This window comes from Heliangelus exortis, chromosome 8, assembly GCF_036169615.1.
Source record: "Heliangelus exortis chromosome 8, bHelExo1.hap1, whole genome shotgun sequence".
NCBI lineage: Eukaryota > Metazoa > Chordata > Aves > Apodiformes > Trochilidae > Heliangelus > Heliangelus exortis.
The window spans coordinates 11,896,887-11,919,087 of record NC_092429.1 but is presented as its reverse complement, the minus strand read 5'-3'; the positions used below and the strand labels follow the sequence as shown (position 1 = coordinate 11,919,087).

The window sequence follows — 22,201 nt, the reverse complement described above, 5'->3', positions numbered from 1 at the left end:
CTTTGGCAGAACAGAGCTCTATGTTGACAGGTTTTCAGATCATTGAATATGTATTTAGAAATTATAATGTTAGTAGATAAAGCAACAGGCTGATGTTAATGGGATAAACTATAAGGTAACGTATGACTGAACCTGCAGTAAAACCTTAAACAGAAAATGTCTGTTTATGCAGCTTATACCGTGCAATATTGCATCTAGATAGACACACTGCACATTTCAGTGTTCCTTTACTTAATTTATGTAACCAGGCATGCAGTTGTTAAGCAATATTTTTCTCATCAGAAAATTACTTTGTGCTTCTGTTTATAGGTTACTGTTGAAAATTTCTTGCGTGTATTAACAGGAAGAATCCCACCAAGCACACCACGATCCAAACGTCTTCTTTCTGATGACAGAAGCAATATTCTAATATATATGACAGGTAATTGCAGGTTTCTCTATACAATTTATTGGTTTTTGTTGTTCAGTTAGATGGGCTAGTCTGAAAGCATGAAATGCCATCAGAAGATCAAAAAACCAAAAGGATCAACAAAATGCTTTTTTTTGTTTGTTTTGTTTTTTTTTTTTTAGCATGTCATAGCTAATTAAGAAAAAATCTGTAAGACAGTACTTGGCAAATATAGTTTCCATTTTAAATGGGTGTGTTCTGTTCTTACTGTACTAGTATTTTATTTTGCTGGAGTCTGTTTAAAGAAAGATAGTCATATTTGCCTTTTTTTAGAAAGTTGGTCATCCTGCCTGAATATCTTCCTTTAACCTACACACTTGCCTAACTTCTGATTTCTCTGTCAGGCCATGGTGGAAATGGTTTCCTGAAATTTCAAGATTCTGAAGAAATCACAAATGTAGAACTTGCTGATGCCTTTGAACAAATGTGGCAGAAAAGAAGGTAAGAAAAAAGCATTATTTAGAGGTTAAATGCTCTGTTTTGTGGGGATGCCTGAAGTTTTACTGGTAGGACTTGCTTACCTTCAGCAGTGATACTACCCGTCCTCCGTACAATCACAAAGTTTGCATTCAGTATGAAAAGTTTTAATTTTGTAGCTTCTTAAAGTTACTCAAATATTTTGCTTTGACCGAACTGGCATCTTTCAATCAGTGTGAACTCTTCCATTCCTAGCATCTGTTCCAGTAACTGAAAAACAAAGTATGTGTATGTTGTTTCATTTGAAAGAGAGATGGGTAAAGAGGCTGTTTTATTTCTTTCAGGTACAATGAACTCTTGTTTATTATTGATACTTGTCAAGGAGCATCCATGTATGAACGATTTTATTCACCTAATATAATGGCCTTGGCTAGCAGCCAAGTTGGAGAAGATTCTTTATCAGTAAGTAGATTTTTGTAATCCTGAAGACAGTTTTCAGAATGCCTAAGTCAAAAGCATAGACCCTGTTGACTTTTAACTAAAAATTTCCTTTTTCATAGCTGAATCTGTAAGGTATCTAGTTACAAAGTGTGGGGGTTTTTTTGCTTTTTTGTGTGTGCACTGTCCCAAAGAACCAGGTTAACAGTTGATTTCTGTGCTGACTGATCAATTTATGACTGTCTAGGACAGGAGAAAATTTTATGGAAACACTACTAAGAGGTACAGAGTTATACGTGGAGAATATTCAGTCTAGGACTTTTTGTACTTGATATTAAAAAAACCCCAAACCAAATAACACTACCTGTCACTATGTGTAGTTGCATCCCAGCTGAATCACAGGAGGAGAGATAGCAGAGAGATCCTAGCCAGACCAAAAGCAGCAGGTCAGGATTACCTGAACCTGCACAGTGCTGTAAGATAAGCTGTCTCTCCCAGCCCTGTTTTCTGAGTCCTAAGAATCTTAAGCCAGTGGACAAATCTGTGCTGGGACCAATAAGAAGAAGTAGTACTCTGATTTTTGGCAGGCATGGGGATTACCATGATACAGTGTAGAAAAATGAAGACAGACTGTATTATTCAGCTTGTCAACAGCAGGTTTCTTCGTGGCTAGGTCATTTTCTTTGCCTAAGAATAAAACAAATATGATTAACTTTTATAACATGGTATTACATTCTGCTTCTGCTCCTAAACACAGAGTTCTCTTCTGTAAATTTCTAATAACTGCTGTGTGTTGTTTTAAGCATCAACCTGATCTTGGGATTGGAGTTCATCTTATGGACAGATACACATTCTATGTGTTGGAGTTCTTGGAAGAAATCCATCCAGCCAGTCAGACAAATATGAATGACTTAGTAAGTAGAATACTCAACATTCATTAATATGCTAATGACTTCAACAGTTTCAAATCTAATTTATTTTGTCCGTAGGGTTCTCCAAATGCTTTTTGTTTTCCTGCTGTTTCTTTCAGAAGCAGCTTTGGGGAGGACAGTCTTTTTGCCATCAAGTGTACTCTTAATGTAACACTTTAAGGATTGCCCTCAGTGGAAAAGTGGTTTGTTGGCTAGAGAAAAAATTAACCAAAATTACCAGATTTTTCTTATCCATTGAAATAAAGTATTAAATAAATCTTCAGTGCAATAGATTGAATTATTTGCATATGAAAAATAACAGCAAAAAGCTTATAAATGAGCTTAGTGGGTAGCAGACACTTTGCAAATGTAGAAAGGCAGCCATTGATACTGTTTTGCAAAAGTAATTAAACAGGTAAAATTCTAACAGTGTACTCACAAATACCTGCAGAGAATGATTTCTTTGTGTGTATGCTTAGATTCCAGAGCAAGATATGTCAGAATCCATTGGTGTTTGGAGTTAATTATATCTTAAGTAAATATTAATAGTAGCTTTCAGTAGGAGGCAGGAGGAAAAGAAAGTAACAACCAGATAATCTATGACAAAATATATGAAAATGCTTCTGTAACAGATGTGTACACTGGTAAGATGACATAAAAAGTAACCATATTTTATTTACTCTATTAACCCTTTATTTTGTTTACTCTATTAAGCCTTTATACTTGTTCGAGTAATAGCGTTGTAATACATTATTCTTTAGTGCCTTGTATCTCTACATCCTGCCATGCTGTGTCAGTGAGTTAAGAGCTGCCACTTACAGAACACTTTGTCTTTTATTCATTTCTGTAAAAGTAGCAGCTGATCAAGAATTTTATGCCACTTTTTGTCTACAGAGGGTGGTGTTAGCCTGGCTGCTAGATGTGAAGTAGAATTCACTCTATAAACAGCCCACGCTTGACAGATTTTATGTTGATAGAGAGTTGATTCAGTGACTGGGATTCAAGATTCTTTTAGTACCATAAGAATGAAATTCTGTCCTGTAATTTAATAACTTCTGATCATGGGAAAGATGACTTTAAAATAAGTCATGTTAAGAAGAATATGCAAGTACCTTAATGGTCAAGTACCTTCTTCTAGCCAGTTCATTCAAACCGCACTTTAGAACTCTGTTCTGTAAACCAGAAAAGTAATTTATGTTAAAAAAAGGAGTCATTAAAAAATTAGCAGTGGTTTCTGCTGTATAAGTAGCCATGTGGGAAGTGGCATGAATGGTCTAACCAGCTAAATATTAATCCAGTTCTTGTGAAGAGTATAGAAAACTTGGTAGCTGGCCAAGTAATTTACCTTTTGAGCTCTCTGGAGAAGGTATCTAAACATTCTCCATTGTGTTTTTGTTTATATGCCAAATATTCAGGTGGAGCTGTGGGAAGTCAGCCCATACTGGCAAATTTCTTACATTTTGCAAGTCAATGTATGTAGATCTGCTTATTGTTGCTCTGGGAAGGGAAGGGACCCAAACATGTCATTATAGTGAACTGTAGTGAACTGTAATAGGCACATATTTCAGCAAATGTGACCCTTTGATTTCAGGTTGATGCTTTTCAGATGCAGTTAGTCCATGGTAATGATATAAGCCCATTTATTTGCCAATAGTTACAGGAAATGCTTTGGCTCTGGAACACGTTAGTGTTTTGCTGGTTTAAGAAAAAAAGATATACTACTTATCCAAGTTTTATTTTTTGAAATTAATGCTTTCCAAACTCAGGATCAACATTAAGTTGCTCATTAACTAGCTTTAAAATTATTAACTAATGTTCAGTTGTCTGATCTTCAGAAATGTCAAATATCTGCTCTTTTGGAAGTACTATATATTTGTTACACAACTTCTATCATGTCAACTCTTTACTTTTCTTCAGCCACTCTTAAAACAGCTTCTCTTCACATCCACCTAAGATTTGGATATTGCATTCCTGTAAAGAATGAGACATCTTTTTTCATAATCCACTCCACCTACTCCCCACCTGCTCCATCTGTGTTGCTAAGGGATAACATAAAGCTGTGCAAATGAGTTCTGGTTTGATCACAGTTTCAAAAAAGTAAAGACTAAATTGAAATGTCAGAGATTTGAACTTTTACAGTGAGATTGAAATAAATTTCTAAATGAGATCTCTTTTGTCATAAAATTGTGAAAATGTTAAGTCATAACAAAGTTGCCATTTGGGGGAACTGTGTAGCTTTATTTGACTAATATTTTTATTATAAAATTGAAACACAAAACATAAACAAGTATGTTTCTATTAGCCAGCATTTACCTGTTCTTGTGTATGTGTCAGAAAACCACAGTTGCTAGTGTCTGTCTGCTGTGGTTTAGCTGTTTTGCAGTTTTTCATTTCTTGCAGTGGTACTTGATAGGTACATTTTTAATACTGATGTCTTCTCAGTGCTATTGCATGTTTTTTTCAAGATTCATCTCAACATCTAATGGTAGTAAATTGTCTTGGGACATGTTAGAAATAGTTGGATGCAGTATCAGTTTTCCAGTTTCAGTGTTGATGCAGTTGTTTTGAGATGTGTCCACTCTCTGGAGAGCTAGGGAGAGACTTAATGGTATAACTGCAGCATAGATTTATGCATCAAATAGAAAGATTAAAACAAAAGCTTACTTCAGAGACTTAGTTTTTAAGTTTGTGCCCTTAGTTGAAGTAGAGTTGAAGAAAATTAATTGCATTTTGGTGAAACTGAAACTTAAAAGGATTTGTGTGCCTTTGTACAGGAAGTGCGATGCTGCTGGATCCAGTTCATTTTCACTTCACAGGGGGGATAGCAAAGATTTGATCTGCCCCTATCTTTTCTTTAGCAGCTGTGAGATACTCTGCCAACAATCATTAAAAATCATTAATCACGGGAATCATTAGAAAAAGAGCTCAGTGGACATGTGTGCTCATATACTTTAGTTAAGGTACAGGTGAAAGTGAGCTCAAGTCTCTCTGGACCAGCAGCCTAATGCCATGCTTAGAGGCTTAGAGAGAAAAGGTATGAAGGAGAAACTGTAATGAAGCAAAAGGGAGGAATGGGGAGATGGAATCTGTCTTCTATGAAGGAAAGCCAGGTACATTGTTTCAGTTCTGGAAAGATTTTTAAATGGAGGGCTCTGTTGTCATAAGAGAAGGAACCACACAAGCCAATGTGTTTTGTGTCAGGCTGAGCACAGAATTTGTGATAGAAGGTATGGACTGAAACTCACAGGTTTTGTCAGTCATAATCTGGGAAAACTGAGGTTGCATCTGCATTGAGTAGATTGACCTGTGATTATGTCCTAAGAATGCAACCTTCTAAGAGCTCTAATTAGGTATATGAGCTCTAGATCAGTGACTGATGGACCTGTTTGTGAAAATTGCTTGGAGAATTTAAGATTAAGTAAGATCTTAAAATGAAGATCCTATGTATTCTTGTCTTTGTATTCTTGAACATTATTCTGTCTGTTAAATGTTTTATGTTTCTGGAATATACTAGGACCCACATAACCTACTGGATTATCAGGTGGTTCTGTGGACTACCCATGAGTTGAGAGAACAGCAACATTTGCTCCTGTCCAAAGCACTGTCAAGTTAGAAACTGTCTAGCAGGGTTGTATGTCTAGCTCCTATGTCTAGTAAGGTGATGTGCTTGGTTGAGAAGTGTCAAGAACGAAACATGAACTCAGGTTTTCAAGCTTATCAAGGATGCTAGAGAGAGGCCTTGAGCTGCATTTCATCACATTTTAGTCTACATAGCATTATTAATAAAAATACAAAATAATTATTATTTATATTACAATATGTGTATTACACGATTCCTTGAAATAAAGGAATCTGTCCATGTAAGAAATATTAGAGACTTTTGTTGCGAGTGTGGTAGGACTTGTCCAAAAAGGTATTGTGTCTAAAATGCACTGCTTTTGCCTTAAATATTGGCTTGGTACATAAAGTCTTGATATTAAAGTCATGCTGTCCTGTCAGATATTCTAAATGCTACAGCAAATCTGTTACATCTACTTATTTTCAGCAGATGTACCTTTATACAGAATTGAATCAACTGAAAACAGTTTGTTAGTGCTATTCTTGTCTTCCAAGTGTAGCAATGTGGGGTAGATATACTGGGTCTGATATGTAGACAAAATACATAGGTAAAATAAATAATAAGGTATATAGCTAATTTGTAGCTTTTACAGGTTATCTCTGTGAACTTGGAGTACATAAAACAGCTTTGATATTTGAAGATACTAATTCTGCCTTAATTTACAAGCTACAAACTAGAAATAAGACTAAGAGGGTTTTTTCCTTTTAAAATCAAAATGTAAAATCTTGCTTTATGAAGCCTTTACCTTCAATCTTGCCTGCTCCCTTTGGTAAATGTGAAGAACTGTGCTTTTGTTATAGCAGCATTGCTGAATCTATATTCAGAAATACATTTCTGCATTTAATCAGGTAGATGTAATTGATGGTTGGCTTTCACAGAAGCATTTCTAAACTCAGCTGGCATAATGGTGAGGATAAAGGTTTTCTGAAATATGTTGTCAGGATGTTTATGCCCTTCAATGTTTCACTGGGTTTATTTGTGTGGGGTTTTTTTGTTTGTTTGTTTGCTTTTTGCTTTTTGCTTGGGTTTTTTTTCAGCTGCGGAGCTTGTACTGAAGCTAAATGCAAGTTGCATGTGGCATTTATCTTTCTTTTTATAGTTTCATTTCAGAAGGTATATGTAGAGACAACTGATGAATGAGGGACAGGATATGACCATCCATCTTGGTTTTCCAGTTTCAGGTCTGTCCAAAAAGCTTGTGTGTTTCCACACCTGGGCACCGAACTGATCTCTTTCAGCGAGACCCACAAAGTGTTCTGATAACAGATTTCTTTGGCAGTGTGAGAAAGGTGGAAATTACAACAGAGACAATTTCTTTGGACCGTGATGTGGCTGGTTTTGAAAGCAAGTAAGTAGTCAAACTTGATTTGTATAGCTATGTGCCATGGAAACAAAACAGTCATGTTTGAACAAAAAGAGATCTGTCATTTCTCACAAAGAATCAGGGAGTTAGTGTGAACCTGCTACTACTGATAACTTGGAATTTGCCAGCCAAAAACTTTAACTATATTCAGTCCTTTACTTAGAATTGCTAAAAAACAAGGTGTGGATGTCAACAACAAAAAAAACTAGTCTAGAATTTTCTATCTTATCATTTATTCCTCAATGTTCAAAAATATTTTATTTTTGTAACTTCCTTGTTGTGACACTTAACTCCCTCAGGTAAGCACCAAGTATAAGCCTTCAGTTATTTCATAATTATGAGCTTTTTAATAAATGCTTCGTTTCTGTTCTGTGAATACTCTGGCTTTTTGACATGAGCTGCCTAAGAATTTTTGTTGCTGAGATGCAGTGATCATTTGAATAAAGTTGCAGGTGTAGGTTCATTAATAGAAGTTTTAGTGGGGCTTGCATTACTTTCTGGATAAAGAACGAATTATAAACTACTTTGTATTTTTGGTATTCTGTTGCCACCTATTGGGAACATGTAAAGGAAGATGTGCTTGTACTGTAGAGTTTGTTTAGCATTGTGCTTCCATTTCTGTTGCATCTTTTATGTTTCATGACACTGTCCTCTAGGAGGGGAAAAAAGGGGATTGAAATAGTCTGTTATACCAGGGATGAAATATTTTTCAGCCCATAAATTATTGCTACCTTGTTTGCTATTTCTCAAATCGAAGAGCAATATAGTGGATAGCAATCTTATTAGTATTAAAGTAGTCAGGAGAAGTTTAGAGTGGGTACTAGGAAGGATTTCCACCAAGATACTGAGCATTTCTACTGTATAAAGTGATGCTGAGTGCTAAATAAATTCCTTAAACAGAATTCTGAGATCGTTACTTCTCGGTATGACAGATATCTATTTCACTACAGCAAATCTAAGCTTTATTTAAAATGCTAATGCTTTTTAAAAATGGAGGGTCTGCTCTTCAAGAACTAGTTACTCTGGTTTTATTTAAAGACAATTACAAATATTACACATATCTATCTGTTATGGTGTTAAGAAGTCGGAACACTTCATGTATCATGTGATCTTTGAACCGATACTACCCAGATTGTCCATATCATTAACCACCTCAGTGTTTGTTAAACCATTCTGTCCCATTTGGGGCTGTGATGGCTGTTTACACCCCAGATTTCACTCTTAAGTAAAAAAGCCAGGGAAAGATGGGCCTACAGCAGCCTGGTTCATTCTTTTTGGTATCATTGGGAGAAATCTAAGCCAAACTTATTAAAAAATGAACATTCCTTCCAAAGTAGTAATAATCTTGTTTGTACTAATATTGTTTTAAAAACCTTTGTGAAGAGGAAAAAGTTGTGTAGAATTGAATTTGTGCCTCTCAGGGATTTCCAAGAAGTATTTACCAGGAAGTATGTGACAGATCACAAATGTATACCAGTAACACAAATTCTGATGTATTACATTGGTTACTGAGTGTGCATATTTTGCTTGCTTTCTTGTTTTTTTTTTCATTTCAAAATCTATGTAGAATCTTGTCTTCTCCTTTTTTTTTTTTTTTTTTTTTTTTTTTAATTTCATTCTGGTTACTTTTTTACTTTTTTTTTTTCTTTTTTTCCCCTAAAAGGTAATTCGCAGAAGTATTATTGGCTTAATATTTAATATAGTCTCTTGGTTTCATTCCTTTTTGCATAATTTCCTCTTTGTTTTATTCTTGCCTCAATGTTAGCATGATACCTTTTTTCCTTTTACACAGTGGTGGCAGTAGAATGCTACTGAATAATGATGTTATGTAGCATAACTAGAAAATGAAGTCATACCTCAGCTCTTAAGTAGTCTGCATTAGTGTAAAGTTTCACGTGTTATATGTGCAGATAAGGGCATTAAGAACAAATAAACAGAAGAGAGAAACTACTGATTACAGAGATAATGTGTAAGGAAGATGCCATCATGTTGGAATAGTGCTGCTGGCAGAGTGTTTAAGTTTTTGTCTAGCCCACTGCTGTGACTATGCCAAGTCTTTTCAATAGCTGTTTGGTCTTTTGTTACACAATTTCTTTGCAATTACTTCATAATCAGGATCCACTCCCAGGCTCAGTGTGAGCTGTAGCTGTGCAACCAGCTCAGAAGGGGCTGTTCCATGTGGAGCACAAGGTGTGACATTTGACAGCTGAGACCTTTCAGGTTTTGTTTTTCTTTGGCTAAGAGATGTACAAAGAACAACTACTAATGAACAAAAAGAAGGGGCTTGCTTTCTATCTATGCCATGTAGCAAGCAGCAGGTGAATATTTGCAAGTAATAGCTTTAAAAAAATAATAAAAAGGAAAATCCTCTGCTGTTTCCTTTCTTCATAGCAGTTTTAATCTACGTTCACTTCAAAGGACTTGTTCTGCAGCTCTGGCAGTCCTGACTGGACTTGTAACTGTCAATTTTAGCAGAAAACCTGACAGTCTAAGGGTTCTGGGGTTTCAGATTACTATATTTTGTCTAAATCCCCATGAAAGAGCAAGAAGTAAACATTATGGAGTAGAAGTAATCCTGTGTCTTTCGAGAAGGAACCTTGCAAAATTTAGTTCGTCTAATAAATTAGGAATGCATTTCTTAAACTGGGATTGTAACTCTGCAGCCAGTTGGAAAACTTGAATTTCCTTTTCAGCTCCTGTCATGAGGAAAAGATGTATATCAGCAGAAAGCATTGGTAAAAATTGGGATGAATATTTCTCTTAAGAGTAGTTAGAAGTGGATTAAAGATAGTGTCTTATAAAAAAGAACCATATAAAACCTGCTTTTGAGAATTTGGCTTCATATTTAATAATTGTGTTAAGAATTGTGGTATTACTGGAAGTGGCTGTTTTCTGAAAAAATAAATAAATTTCCCACTTGTGTTAGGAAGGATGCTTATATAACAGAGAATTAATTGTGAGTAACTGGTTCATTTGCAGTATGTTGATAGCAAATGTTCTCTCAATCTTTTTGTTTGTTTGTGCTCTTTCCTGTCCTTTCTTCTGTTCCACCATTTATTTTCAATTTTCAATTTCTCAGTAAAGCTGCTGTTGTGTATTCCTGAATCCATGGGGATCCAGTTTGCGAACCAATAGGTAATTTTTTGTGGCTAGTAGATACCATTCAGCTCTGTGGGCTTTTCTAAAACAAAAAGATGGCTTTGTTCTGAGATCACTGCTCATTTTTTTACTGGATGTCTCAGATTTGTAATTCTTTCAAGTTTTAGAAATAATTTTTAGGACTACTTCCAAAAGCTTTTGTTCCCTGAGAAATTCTGAGTTCTCATTTGCATTGTGATTTGTTGTTATGTCATGATAAATTCACAGCAGCTTCATTACACCTCCCCCCCCCCCCCTTCCCCCTTGTATTTTCCACATATTCTTTATGCAAAGGCTTTGGAAGATAAAAGCTGCTGTATTTGTTTTGGTGGCAGCACGTGTTCTCGATTGCAGAAGTACTTCCACACAGCACAGGAGGTGTCTTCAGCTGAGCCCCAGCACAACGGAGATCTGAACGTGTACGATGCCAAAGAAATAGCATCAACTTGCCCTTCGGGGATATTAGGAATAATTTCTTCCTGGAAAGGGTATTGGGCTCTGGACCAGGCTGCCCAGGGAAGTGGTGGAATCAAATCCTGGAGGGATTTAACAGACGCGTAGATGTGGTGCTGGGGGACATGGTTTAGCGGTGGGCTTGGCAGTGCTGGGTTAGCTGGTGGTCTTAAAGATCTTTCCCAACCTAATGGGTTCCGTGGTTCCGTGGTGTCGGTGCAGGTGGCAGCAGGTGGCAGCATTGGAGCGGCCGCGCCCCCGTCCCGGCGGTTCGGGGGCTGCCGGTGTCACCGGTGTGGAAAGGGAGGCTCAGGGGTGGTGGGGCTCGGTGGCTCCCATCCATCCCCTGGTCCCCCTCGGCAGGATCAGTTTGAAATGACTGTAGATGAGAAAGAAAAGGAGTAGTTGAAGTTTGTTTTTTTTTTTTCTTTGGTTGGTTGGTGTAAATTTGAGGGGATAATGTAAGAATTTTATTTTATTCTCCACTGGGTGGCACCCTCGTGGAGGTGTAACGTGTTTCAGGGTAATCTATAAACAGAAAAAGTACTTACAAATTAGCAGACCTCTACTAATCTGTATTGAATTGTCAGTGGGATTATGAACCTGTTAATTCCAAGTAATATTATTTTTCTGGAAACCTCTTTAGATGCATTTTCTTTTATTTTTCCCCTGAAACACCCAGATCAGTTATATATACGTATTATATTTTCTTTTAATCACTTAACAAAATACATTTTAAACAGTTTTTCATTCATGTGTGTTTTAATAGCCTACAGGTAACAAAAAAAAGTGAATGAACTAATACTAACTGTTAACTATAAAGGCTATATTTCTTAAAGTATATTGTAAGTATATTTGCTTTTTCTTTGCTTGCCTAAAAGTAGGCCAGATATACACATGTGCACACAAACATGCTCATATACTTGTTAGTGTAAAAGGTATTGCAACTAAAATTAATTTGAAGGCTATAGTAAGAAAAATTATGGAGAGTACAATTTCACAAGTACAACATCAGTACAAAATAAATAAGGATGACTGTCAATATCAAAAGGAACTGGAGGTAAAAATTGTGTTTGGAAAACTTTAGATACAGCTGTGTTATGCTTGTTAATTTCAGTCCCTGTACTGTAGTCCTTGAGTCAGGTTTTCTCTGCTCTTAGATGATTTTGCCCCTCTTCCAACTTTTTAGTGGGGTTTTGTGTGGCATCTTCTATTTCTTCTTTGAGAAACCTTCAAGTCTTAATACCATGTTTTGCTTCTATTATTTTATCATTTCATGTTGTTTTCAGTAAAATGCTTCTTTGCTGCAGCTACATACATAGTTATTACATATAGTTTTAACAGGCATTGATACCAATACAGAGTTTTTGGTCAGTAGCAGCACTGTGGAGCTCATGGAAGTCACTGGCAATATTTCTATTAGCTTCAGCTTTTGAATCAAGCCCAGAAGCTCCATGTTCTTAAGTGACTTGCATATGGCAACTGATTTGTGCACATCATAGTGTTAGGTAATGGACAGGTAATGTCTAAAATTGTTTCATAACAGATTTAAGGGAGGTCTTAAGCAGACGTAGTATATTTTAACATCATCTTGATAGCTGAGAATGTCCAGCAATCATAGGTTGTTCAGTCTAGGTTTTTTATTTTAGTTTCCTTTGCACATTCCTTTTTACACCTTCCTTATATAACATTCTTATTTTGTCTCATTTCTTCTTCAGCTCTTCTCCCTTTTCTGATCTTTATATGCTATTATTTATGCAGTTGAGTCACCTGCTCTGTAATTCCAGTCTTCTGAAGTGCTCCATGGTCTTTCTAGTGCTCTGTGTATTGAGGTCCAGGCTTGATCTTCTTGCTTTACTGTCCAGGTGCTAAATACAAATTAATGTCTGAATGTCTGTTTTTAGAGATACTTCTGGAGCTGTGTGCTGTTGCCAGTCAAGAGGAACATACAGACAGCTGTAGTATTTGGCAAAAGTCTGACCAGGAAATATTTTCACATAATTTTGACATATTTTCAGTGCTTTGAGATAGCATGCTAATTTCAATAAAATGTTGTTACTATTATTTACTTCCTGTCAAAAGTGCCAGAACTGCTGTTGATGTTTGTTAGGATACACTTTCTGTGTGATAAAGAAGAAAATTTCTAGGAGGCAGAAAAACAAGGGGCAAAGAGCAAACAGATAGCTTCACACAGTAATTATGAGACTGCTAGATCTTTGGGATTTAGTGGCCAAGCATACATTAGTATTCCTTATGCCCCAGAAATTAATCTGGGCACATAACTATTAAGCCTCTGGGTCTCGAGCAACACTACTGTTTGTTGTTTTGTTTTTGGTTTGGTTTGGTTTTTTTTCTTTCTTTCTTTTTTTTTTTTTAATAGTATTGGGGCATATGTAAATCGTCTTTCCCTGTTTTGACATTGTGAAAAAGCTTACACTTGTTTTTTGAGTGCCTGAGGGATTACCTTCCAGATGGTCAGAGATTTCTGCTGCTGAAAATTCGTGTCTTGTCCAAAGCTGTGGGGGAGAAAGGGGCATTCTGCCTTCACAACACATTTATATAACTGATGGCTAAAAGACCATACAATGATCTCTATTTCCATCTCCCAGCCCTCTGATTGGGAGAGACTTTTTTTCGAGTTAGGTGTTTGGTGGACCAAAGTCTTTGTCATGGAGCAGATTTATTACCTAACTGCAAGTCTTCCAAGCCCTATTGTTAATTTTGGTAAGCTGCATGATGGCTTGGAAGATAGTGAGATATTTCCTTGCACTGCTTATTTCTGAAGGCTCTACTACACTCAGAGAAATTATGCTTCATAGTCAGCATCTAAAGCTCCTCATTCTTGAGCAAAAAAAGTGATGTGTGAGTTGTGAGAGGACAAGAGCTGAACTCCAAAAAAAAGCATAGCATTGTTATACAGGTGCTTGATATCTCCTTTCTATACAGTTACCTGTTTGAATAGAGTAGTGTGAATTTCTGGTAGCAGGGGAGCAAGGAAGTCACAATTGCATCAAAAGGTGGAAAGAAAACTGGAGGTGATTACAAAAGGAGATTCTGCTCACTTAAAGAAATGAATTTACAGATGGCTTGCTGAACAGTGTTAAATATTACTTTACAAAATGAGATTGTTTTATGTGCTTGGTCAAGGATATCAGAAATCTATAGAAACTGTGGGAGGGGAAATAACAGATGCTGAATGCATCTTCCAAAGTGCTCAAGCTACTGCTAAGATTATTGTATGAAATTTGTAAGAGAGCAGAATATTATGTGTGGTAAGATCAATCTTAGTATATGAAAAGTGAAAGAAAAGATAAAGTAAAGAAAGTAATTCTGTAAAGAGAGAACTTGCTGCAGAATGGAATTTATTCAGCATTTTTGCAGGCAGGAGGCCATGATTGCATGGAAGGCTGGTGGTTGTAAATATCAGGAGAAACAAACAAGAAGTAATGAAACACAATCGAGTGTTTTCCATGCCCTGAAGCAGAAGAAGAAAAAAGAGGGTAGTGAGATACACAGGGAATTAGAGGAATAGTTATTCAGGGGCTGGATATGTTCTAGTGTCTTTTTAATCCTAGGAAGCTTAATTCAGTTGGCTCCAATTATTCCTTGGGACTGCAAGGAAATGTAGCAGCAACTGCTGATGTTCACCTTTCATAGAAGGGTGATAGCCCAACTCCATCATGCCAGTTACTGTTAAAAACCCACCAAACTAAATTTGCCACAAGTTTACATACTTTTGAAAAAGAACTAAAAAGCCTAAAAAACCCTTAATTGTCTGCCTAGACTTATGATCTAACATGGAAACGGGCAGGATTTATCTTTCACAGAATGAACTGAAAGTTGCTACTGTGTGTAAATGTGTAGAGCTATGTTCATATTTCATAATATAGCACTAGAATTTATTACCACTGAAAGGAGTATATTCTCATGTCATGAACTGAGTAAACATATTTTCATTGCCAACTGAAATTACTGGGTTTTTATATAACCAAACTCTGTGTTTCTTATGGATGCATACATGGTTCAAATAATCGGAATTTCAAAAAAGTAAAAATTGCAAGCACTAGTATTGTTTAGGGAATTACACTTTCACTTTGAACATAATATATGGAATCACTGAGAGCACAGCATTACCTGAATAATGTTCTGGTGACTGGCAGGAATGAGGATTTAGAGGCAATTTTGAGTCTCCTTTCCACACCTGCCAAGTGTTCAGACATGAACAGTTCAATTCAGTAGTTCTCAGGAGAAGAGAAGGCGAGAGTGGAGGCTAGGATTTCCTTTCCTGTGGGGAACGAAAGAATAAATGTTGAGTATTGGGACTCAAAGTTGCTTTAGAGGAAGTTCCTTGAATGATATGATGGGAGTTGAAACTTAAAATAGCTACTGGTTGAAAACAACTAGCTGAAGTTTAGCTGGCATGCAAATTTGTTCCTATACTATGAGGATGGTTGATCAGAAACTGAAACAATTAGCAATGTTGCATCTTCCTCCTGCCTTCTGTTGCTGGATGTTTAATTTTACAGTGGTATTTTCTGCATATTATGCTACTTAATTGGTATATAAAATAAATACATAAATAAATCGATTCTGCAGTGACCAGATGCACAGGAAAAGATTGAGTAATACTGGCAATGTATTAGTACGTTTTCCAGGCATTTTAATTGAAGGGTAAGAAAAACTGTTAATCTTTCAGAATAATCTTCAACAAATTATAATCTTTAGATTGTTGGAATCTTTTCACTCTTACTATGTTTCTTGTCTCAGTATTTTTTTTAAAAAGTGCTTGCTAGAGTATTGGTTTTTTCTGTGATGAATGATAAATTGCAGACACTTGGATTCATACAGCTTCAGGTGGTATGTGGAAGGGTACTTTGCAGAAGTGGGCTAATTCTTGTACTTATTCTGCAAAATGTTTGAATTCAGGTTTAACATTAGGAATCACAGCCTGTTACTGAAAATGTTTTTTTTTGGCCTGGGACATTACATGACCTTAAGGCAAAGCTAGCTCATTTATTCTGCCTACAAGAGTCAAATTGGCTATCAGAATAAACCACCAAAACTGGTCTTACACATTATGTCCATACCAGAGCTGGTCCCGGGTAGTTTTTTAGTCTGTTTAACTTGCACTCTGCTGGCACAGCAGATCCTGCCCCCCTCACTGGGAGGAGAACAGCTGGAAGGAGAGCACAGATGGTCATTCTGCTCCTCACCCAGGGACTGGATCCTGGAGGGGGCAGAGTTAATCTGTGGCAAGGATGTGCTGGCCAGAGTGGCTGAAGGCATCCTACAAGACTTGCTTTTCAGTTTGCACAGACCCCATCTGGACTCTTAGGAGGACAGGAGGGCTGGGGCTGCTCGGTGCCAATATGTTTTCCCCATGGCTGCCTTCCTGGAACTGCAGTTCAGGGCGATGGTTCTGCTGGCAGAAGCTTTCCTGAACTAGAGGCAAATCTGCCTTGCAGATAATACATCTGCATTTCCTCCTCAGCAGCACGGTGCTCTGAAGGATAGGAATGGTTAGATTTGCTATGCAATCAGAAAGATTACTTAAGTGTAAACTGTGTGAAAGGAGCAGATAAGAGTATGTTTTTCCTGTACTTCCACAGTAGCTATTTAAATTTGACAAGTGGGGTAGTGCATATAATATGATAATTTTATTAAATATTTTGAATGAGATAAAAATCAGAAAGGGTGTTCTGGTGTATGAGTTCTGGTCCTGTGTTACCTGTGAGATGTTGCCATAGGCATGTTGTAAAATTTCGGTAATATTTTTCTGTGTGAAATAGTAGGATAATAGTTATATCTCTACATATTTAGCAATTTATGACTCATTTTAGTTTCTGAGAATATAATGAATCTGTTAGGTTTATCTCAATTTAACTGTAACATAATATTTAAGCTTCATAGTTCCCCACTGACTATTTTTTTTTCCTACTGGTTACTTAAGAGTCTGAACCATGACTTCCCGTTAGAATAAAATAGGAATGAAGACTTCTTGCTGTAGGTCTAAATTTTATCTGGGGAATTGGAGCAGAACAGCCACTAAGTGAAACTGCTCTAAATCTCAGCCATAGAGGACGTAACCTCTGTTTCTTCCTTAGCTGTCAAATAGAGTGCCCTATTTTTTTTTTGCCCTTTTTTCTTTGTGTGGCTTCCCTCTGATGCAGTTTTTACTAATGGGTACTGTATTACAAAATATTCTGAGGCTGACTTCTATCTTATTGCTGGATGCTTAGGAGCTTTACAAATGTCTCTGTGAAAATATCTGGTGTATCTGTAAAATAGATAAACCTAAACTCTGCATTAATGTTTTTAAATTGGAAACTTCATGCGCACAAAATATTTGGCTAGTTGGAAGATTTTTCTTAAAATGTTGTATTTCTATATTGTTGGCAAATCTTATGGCAATATTGAAAAATACTAGATTGCTTATTAATCTGTGGATTTATCAAGTAATTTAGGAAGGCCAGGAGAAAGTACTATACTACCTGTGACACAAAGACTTTTCATGCCATAGATTTAAAGGTGGTTGATGTCAGTACTTGCTCTAAATATTTTATGATAATTGTTGTGGTCACAGTGTGTGTGTTTATCTGTTCAGTTACTAATGAGCAAACATCTAAGAAGCACCAGCAAAACAACTTCCAGTTGCTGTTCTTGGGGATGCTTCCAGCAGCACTGGTGCCTGTTGAAAGGTGATGGAGAGAGGGACATGCCTCCAGTTTGGTGGTAGAGTTTGGGGAAAATATAAATGTACTGATGGTGTACATATTTTGCAAACAGGGGGCTTCCAATAGTGGTCACAACATTATTATTATATTGCAGTATCAGGATTTTTTTCAAACATAATTGTTTTTTTTAACATTATGTGAGAGTATAAATGAGTAGTATTACCATAATTACATTTGGTAATTATGTGCCAAATTAACACTGTTCTTAAATTCAGCTAATACTAACTATAAAGCATTGAAAATTACAGTGCAGTTCTTAAAAGATTATCATTAGCAGTATTGAGTTTTTGTACACATGAGTGTTTTATGGCTGGTAATATTATATGCAAGAGATGCCTTAGAATAATAGTGGTGTGACATGGAATTTATTTAAAATAATACATCACCCAAGAAGTACTTAGTTGATTTTTTTTAGATATCCTACATAATTGTTTCTTATTGGTTTCTAACTATTCTGTTCTACTTTCTTTGGATGTAAAATAGAGTCCTTTACAAGACATACTGAGGGGAATAAAAAGGGAGGGGAAGGTCTTTTTATGTGTTGGTGATTATATCATAAAATGCATCTATGAAATAGACTTAATAGCTCTCTGACTGTTGCCTATATCTGGCTGTGAGCATAAGAGAAAGGTGTAGAACCTATGGCTGATATAGATATCATTAGAAAGGCAATCCCACCTGCAGAGGAAATCCTGCCATCGTTTAATGTGCCAAATGAATATGCAACCTGTACACAGTAGCAAACTGAAATCCCAGTAAATCTTGTGTAATATTAGTTGAAACAGGGAATAATTAATGTATTAATGCATTTTGTGCCTACTGTGCTCATCTAGTAATCAGATTATTTTACTAAGTGTAATCAGGATTGTACAAAAGAATAATTATATGATAAAGCTAACTTCACCAGAAATTTGAAATGAAATAAAATTGCTGAAAAGCAGCATATTGTAGGTTATTCATTCTTACTGGTAATTTTCCTTGTAAAATAGAAGAGTAATTTTTAGGTATCCTTCTTTCAATCTGAACTGAAGAAAAAAAAAAAAGGCAAGAGGAGAATTATGAAATCAATATAAACAGAAATAATAGTATACATATTTGTTATCTATGCCCAAACTTCCCCCCTTCTCCCCCCCCCCCAGCCCCCAAAACCATAATGTATTTCTGGTTAAAAAATCTGAAATTAAAGAAAATTCCTCTATCTGTAATATATGCCAAAAAAAGTGAATTATTATTGTTGAGGCAAATGGATATTGAATGCAACCCACCCCCAAACAAACTAATGTAAAATCATTCCAAGGTTGAATTCTGTGAAATAGTAATTTTCTTAGTTTGTAAAGCCTTTCTGTTTTTTGCTCATATTATTGGTATTCCTTAAAAGGATGACAGTACTAAAGGTGATTGTATTTTACCAGAGGTTATTTCAATAGCCTCCTATTCTTCTGTACTGGACCAAACTCTCTCCAGCATGACCCTTCCTGTATGCATGAGAGTAGCTAGGAGCCAGATCCAGGTAACCATGGTCAAGTGAAACTTCAGTCCAGGTGTGCTGGTTCTAGTGAGTGTTAATTTGTGATATTTAATCAGCTCAATCAGACTGAATCCCAGTGTTTTAAGTTATTTTTGTGAGGCGATAAGTACTCAGGAGAGATGCTTCCTATCTAGAGCAGAAAAAGATGACATTGTCCTGTAGAAAATGTCAAGAGAGCATCTCCTTTGCAATAATTCAAGTAAAGGAAACCTTCCAGAAGAAACCTACATTAAGGAATTTAGCCCTAAAATTAAGTAGTCTTGGAAAAAATAGATTTAAAGTAAAATTTTAGTGAAGAGTGTTTGGAAATGTCTCAGGTCTGGTGTGTACATCGTCTGTTTTTTTGACATAGGCAGTTTGTGTCCTGTGGGTTATAGATGAGCTTGATAACAGAATATATGCTAATCTTCAGAAATATTTTATTAAAGTAACTAGAGGTATTTTTTTTTCTGTGACAGGGAGATCTGAACTGATGTTAATCTGCAATGGTAGTTCAGAAAATAACTGTTGTTATTTTGTTTCATTGCATCCTGCTTAGTCTACATGAAGGACTGATTACTTTTCTTTTAAAAGAAGTTACCACTCAAGGTCTTGTCGTCTTTAATCATTACTGCTTTTAAAAATTGCTTTATCTCACATTTAATGGTATGCTAGTTACTATATTTTACCTGCATAATATTCAGATTAAAAGAAAGATATGAACTCAGGAATTTAAAAACAAATAAATTAAACCTCTGAAAAACACCATTTCAATTGCTAGTTTTTAGAATTGAGCAAAACTTGACATTTTTCCTGTTACTACTATGAAATACAAGGATTCTCATCTGGTACATTATACAGCACCTTAGCCAAGGAACTATTGTTATAGAGCAGATAAGATTAAAAAAGTCATTGGGTTTGATGAAAACCAGCATGAACAGGGGGGAAAAAAAAAGCTGAAGTTACCATAGCAACCACCAGTGCTTTAGACAGAAGCTAAGTAAAAAGAGAAATGTAACAGAAAATATGAGGGCCATTTCATAAAGCATTAAAAATAAAAAAGAAATTTAAATGCAAATATTATTGATACTCAACTTTCATCACCTAGAAATCCCAGATTGTCTTTAAAATAAAATTATGAGGACCATGATTGCTGAAGAAGTTAGCACTGGAGTCTGTTAGACCCTATTAAGGAGGTACTTTCATGAGTTTGAAAAATCATAGAATCATACAATGGCCAGGGTTGGAAGGGACCTTAGAAATCATCTAGATCCAACTCTCTTGCCATGGACAGGGACACCTGCCGCTAGACCAGGGTGCTCAAAGCCCTCTCCAACCTAGCCTTGAACACTTCCAGGGATGGGACATCCACAGCTTCCCTGGACAACTTGTTCCAGTGTCTCACCACCCTCATAGTAAAGAATTTCCTCCTAATATCTAATCTAAACCTCCCCTCTTGAAGTATTAAACCATTGCCCCTTGTCCTTTTGCTACATGCCCATGCAAGAAGTCCCACCCCAGCGTGCCTTCAAGTGCTGGAAAGCTAATTCACCTCCGAGAATCCCCTTCTCCAGGCTGAACAACCTCAGCTTCCTCAGCCTGTCTTCATAGGGGAGATGCTCCAGTCTTATGATAATTTTTGTGACTCTCCTCTGGACATGCTTCAGGAGCTCTCTGTCTTTATGCTGGGCTATCAAAAACTGGACACAGTCCTCCAGGTGGGGTCTCACAAGAGCAGAGGGGGAGAATCACTTCTCTCAGCTAGCTGGCCATGCTTTTCTTGATGCAGCCCAAGGGCAAGTGCACATTGACAGCTTTGTCTCCTGTCACCCCCAAGTCCTTCCCCTCAGGGCTGCCCTCAATTCATTCTCCTCCCAGCCTGTATTTGTGCACAGGATTGCCTTGACCCAGGTGCACAATCTTGCACTTGGCCTTGTTGAACTTCATTCAATTTGCATAAGCCCAGTTTTTGAGCCTGTCATGGTCCCTCTGGATGGCATCCCTTCCCTCCAGCATGCTGACTTCACCACACAGTTCAGTGTTGTCAGCAGAGTTGCTGAGGGTGTCCTCAATTCCATGTCACCAACACAGGTGTTAAAAGGCACCAGTCTGAGTACCAGCCCCTGAGGAACACCACTCATCACATGACTGGTCCATCCATCAAATCTGTACTATTCCAATTTGGAGACTGGAATGTTGTGCAGGATAACGCCGTATACTTTGCACATGTCCAGTTAGATGGTGTCTGTTGCTCTGTCTGTGTCCACTGAGACACCATGAAAGGCCACCAAATTAGTCAAGCAGGACTTGCCCTTAGTGAAGCCACGTTGGCTGTCACCAATCACCCCTTTGTTATCCACATGCCTTAGCAGAACCTTCAGGAGGATCTGCTCCATGATCTTGCCAAGCAGAGAGGTGAGACTGACTGGCCCGTAGTTCCCTGGGTTGTATTATTCTCTGTTTTTGAAAATGGGGTTGTTTCCCCATTTCCAGTCAGCAGGTACTTCACCAGACTGCCATGACTTTCCATGATGGGCAGTGGCTTTACAACTTCATCCACCAGTTCTTTCAGGAGCCACGGGTGAATCCCATAAGCTCCCATGGACTTGTTCACCTTCAGGTCCTTTAGATGGTCTCAGACCTGCTCTTCATCTAATGTTTGAAGCTTTTATGTGGTTGTTTGGGTTTTGGTTCTTCATCTTGTCTGCAGACAGGTTTTTAATAACTCCAGTCTTAACCTGTGTGGTAGAATAGGTTCCAAAAATGCCGTTCTGACAAAAAGGTTTCCTGATAAATGTGGTCCCACAGTGGGAATACTGCAAGTTTTTTATGGGACGGTATCAACTGACTGCAGAGCTTTCCCTTCTGTGCTGGAGTGGCAAAGGCAGCTTAAAATTCTTGGATGTCAGAATTTCAAGAAAGAGCATTGTTGGTAAGTTTAGAGGTATGAGTTACCTATGTATAACAGGTTTACATAAAAAATGTGCACCATCAGTTGCCTGTGCTTTAGAATCTGAACCTATGTGCTGATATCAATGACTAATTTAAAGGCTGAACTTTGATACTTTTTGTCTTTTTGAATGGAGTTGGCATTCTGCAGCGATTTGATATTTGGTATGAAGTCTGCTTTGCCTATAGATTGCTTCACAGTTGTGCAGAATTAGGTTTTGTGT

At 37.0% G+C, this 22,201-nt stretch overlaps 1 protein-coding gene across 1 annotated transcript in view; it reads left to right on the top strand.

Annotated features, from left to right (window-relative positions):
- The window catches only part of PIGK (phosphatidylinositol glycan anchor biosynthesis class K), a 63,792-nt gene that overhangs the window by 5,376 nt on the left and 36,215 nt on the right, over window positions 1-22,201 (top strand). Inside the window, exons 5-9 of the mRNA XM_071750437.1 lie at window positions 310-421; window positions 793-889; window positions 1,210-1,327; window positions 2,107-2,217; window positions 7,009-7,181. Coding sequence (XP_071606538.1) covers window positions 310-421; window positions 793-889; window positions 1,210-1,327; window positions 2,107-2,217; window positions 7,009-7,181 — 611 coding nt within the window. The remainder of the gene's footprint in view (window positions 1-309; window positions 422-792; window positions 890-1,209; window positions 1,328-2,106; window positions 2,218-7,008; window positions 7,182-22,201) is intronic.